The sequence below is a fragment of the Pelmatolapia mariae genome, linkage group LG3_W, assembly GCF_036321145.2.
Source record: "Pelmatolapia mariae isolate MD_Pm_ZW linkage group LG3_W, Pm_UMD_F_2, whole genome shotgun sequence".
Lineage (NCBI taxonomy): Eukaryota > Metazoa > Chordata > Actinopteri > Cichliformes > Cichlidae > Pelmatolapia > Pelmatolapia mariae.
Genome location: NC_086229.1, coordinates 50,074,808 through 50,078,485, shown reverse-complemented (window position 1 = coordinate 50,078,485; position 3,678 = coordinate 50,074,808). Strand labels below are relative to the sequence as shown.

Here is a 3,678-nt window from a genome sequence, read left to right as displayed (position 1 = left end):
TCATGTTATTAAGATTAAGAACTATATTTTATGTATGAGAGAAGAAGAAATACTTCGGGTAAAGCAGTTTGGATAAAACATGTCTGAACATGGGGGGAGGGGGGAGGGGGGGGACAAACAAACAAACCAAAAAAAAAACCAACCAGTTTTTCTCTTTGAAGCCAAGCTCCAAAGAAGCTTTGGAGGAACGATTTCATCCAGTTTTGTCCATTATTAAAAAAGACATTTATTTGCCACTCATTCAACATCACCACTTGTGTATAACTCTGCTGATTTTATTCCCTTTGTGTCCAGATTCCAGGTGTCTCCCTCAGATCATTTTCTCTAAGGCTATGTCCACACGTACCCGGGTATTTTTGAAAACGCAGATTTTTCTATGCGTTTGCACCTTTCGTCCACACGTAAACGGCGTTTTCGGTCATTGAAAACGGAGATTTCTAAAAACTCCGGCCAGGGTGGATATTTTCTAAAACTCCGTTTTTGCATTTACGTGTGGACGAGAAAAACGGAGAAAACGCAGCGTCAAAGGTGTGCGCCTTTTTTGACGTCACAGTGTGCGCCACGTTGTTGTTTCGGTGAAATGAATTTCTACAATACTGTTACTGTTAATTGTACTCTCTGCAGTGTTTAAATGCTTACATATACACACACAGTTACTGTCCCTCCACACATACGACTCGGTTCTGCTTCTATGCCCCAGCTTTGTTTACTATTTCCCACCGAGGCTTCTAGACTTCTGATTGGCCAACATTTCTACACGGTTAGGAATATAGCGCCACCTGCTGCTTTGGCATGTTCCTAGCAGCGTTTTCCTTCATTTCTGCCTTTACGTGTGGACGGGATTATTTTTTAAAACGAAAACGGAAAATCTCCGTTTTCAAAAATACCCGTGTACGTGTGGACATAGCCTAAATCAGAAGCATCAGATTTGTGGAGACGCTCTGCCTGCCAGACACAGCTCAGGGCAAAAAACCACAATATACAGGCCTGTATCATTTAGTGTCTGTGTTTAAATGTATAAATGATCAAGTGTGATCAAACTTTTCATATGAAAAATAATATTAAATGTCAAACATTAAGTATTTAATTTTTGTTACATTTTAAAAGTTCAAACCTCAAAGACATTAAGTTTACAGTCAGATATGATCAAGAAAATCAACAATCTTCACATTTCAGAAACTGGAACCAGCTTTAAATGTGACTAAAATAATGATAAAACAATCAATTCTCTAATCATTGACTAACTGATGAATCACTGCAGCTCCAATATATTGTTGCATTTGACAACCCACTATAGCAACTACAGAATAAAACCACTAACCAGACTGATGACAGATTTCAAACATGCTGAATATGAAGAGTAGTATCATTGAAACTCACATGATTATCAGCCATAAGAACAAATTCAGATTTATATTGATGTAAGGTATATAAATGTAAGTACAGTTTGAATCAGTGATATATTATTTTCACACATCAATGGACCACTGAACTTCTCAGCTTCTAAAATGTAAAGCCTCATTTAGAAACTACACAAGTACATATAATGGTCAGGGATCAACATGAACCTGTCTTCTCTTTTTGACTTTAATCAACTCTGCAGTGGCTCCATCTCCATAAATATAAAGTCCAGCATAGAGCGGCTGAGTGAATGTGGTCTGGACTCTGTGGAGGAGAGTCATGGTTTCAGAGACGCTGTAGAAAGACAGAATACCTGCTCTGTGATCCAGGTACACTCCTACTCTGGAGGACCGAGGACCTGAGAGGACAGTTTGGACATCGTTGTGTTGAAATATATAACTGTTTGTGTCACAATATAATGCCCAAGATTTGTCATTGTTTCCAAATAAACATTCATTTACATTCCCTGCTCTCCTGATATTCTTGTATGTGACTGCTACACCAACTCCTCTCCCTCTCCACTCCACCTCCCAGTAACAACGTCCAGTCAGACTCTCTCTACTCAGGACCTGAAACAATCCAGTGAATCTGTCTGGATGATCAGAATAAGACTGTTGTTGTTTCATAAATGTTGCTTTTCTGTTCCCCTCAGATAATAACAGATGTGTGTTTGCTGTGTTTGGATCCAGTTTGATTTCTTGTGAACATTTTAAGAATCCAGCTCTGGTCTTTGGCTCTGTTGGTGACAGTAAAACATCCACTTCAGTGACTGTCAGTGAGATGTTTGTCCATTCCTCTCTCAGAATGTCCTGTAGTTTATCTCTGGTCTCTGACACAGCTGCTGTCACATCCTCAAAGTAGCTCAGAGGACGAATATTGATGCTGGATGAGTGTGTAGACTCACTGAGTGCTGACAGTGAGGGGTAGTTGTGTAGAAACTGGTTGTGATCCTCTGTGTGTGAGAGCTGCTCCAGCTCGCCGTCTTTCCTCTTCAGCTCAGCGATCTCCTGCTCCAGCTTCTCCTGAAGCTCTTTGACTCGACTCACTTCAGTTTCCTGCTGGGATCTGACCTGCTGCTTCACATCAGAGCTTCTTTTCTGGATGAGACGGATCAGCTCAGTGAACATCTTCTCACTGTCCTCCACTGCTTTATCAGCAGAGCCATTGATGGCCTCCACCTCCTGTTGAAGCAGCTTCACATCTTTCTCTCGCTCCTGGATTCTCTGCTGGATGTTTAGTCGTCTCACCTCGAGCTCCTTCTGCTTCTCAGTCCTTTCTGCTGCAGCTGGGACTGTTTCATGGCCTTTATGTTCATCCATTGTGCAGAGATAACAGATACTCTGCTGATCAGTACGACAGAAAATCTTCATCACCTCATCATGACGAGAGCAGATGTTCTCCTGGAGCTTCTTGGAGGGGGCCACCAGCTTGTGTTTCTTTAATGGAGCTGCATCATAGTGAGGTTGGAGGTGTTTCTCACAGTAAGAGGCTGGACAAGATAAACAGTACTTGATGGCTTTCAGCTTCCTCCCAGTGCAGACATCACAGGCCACATCTTCAGGTCCAGCATAGCAGTGATCAGCTGGAGCAGCTTGGAGTCCAGTCTTCTTCAGCTGCTCCACTAAAGCTGCTAACATGATGTTTTTCTCCAGGACAGGCCTCGGTGTGAAAGTCTTCCTGCACTGAGGGCAGCTGTGGATTCCCTTCCTGTCCTCTTCATCCCAGAAACCTTTAATACAGTTCCTGCAGTAGCTGTGTCCACAGGCTGTAGTCACCGGATCCTTCAGTAGATCCAAACAGATGGAACAAGAGAAGGTTTCTCGGTCCAGCTGAACTCCTTTCTGTGCCATTTCTCCTCTCAGTGTCAGTGACTGTGTGAGTTTCTCTTCCTTATAACGGAAACTAGTCTGAGCTCTGATCTCAACAACATGTGTTTCTGCAGTGAACGGAGCCTGTCAGCTCTTACACGTCACCACATGTTGGTTACACCCATCTTCAAAGTGCAGATCTGAAGGGGAGGGAACGAGGAAACACGAGGACAGAGAGGAGGTGCTGTGTTTAAGAGCAGGAAGAAGAGGGAGGGTTATCAGGCTGTGCTTCACTCCAGGAAGAGGAGCAGTTTGAGAGTAATACTGTGTGTTTAACCCTTTTTTATTTACTGCTCACCTCAACTTTTAAGCTTGTTAACACTTTCTTCTATATAAATAAACTTAAGTTTAGAAATGTCAGAGTTCTCACTGAAGTTAACAAACAGTCCTTCAGTTTTCGTCATTGCTG

General features: G+C 42.5%; 1 protein-coding gene across 1 annotated transcript; it reads right to left on the bottom strand.

Moving 5' to 3' along the window:
• Window positions 1-238: 238 nt before the first annotated feature.
• LOC134624575 (tripartite motif-containing protein 16-like) lies at window positions 239-3,283 on the bottom strand. Its single transcript, XM_063469578.1, has one exon. The coding sequence runs from the start codon at window positions 3,249-3,251 to the stop codon at window positions 1,551-1,553; it is 1,701 nt and encodes a 566-aa protein (XP_063325648.1). The 5' UTR covers window positions 3,252-3,283; the 3' UTR covers window positions 239-1,550.
• Window positions 3,284-3,678: the final 395 nt, after the last annotated feature.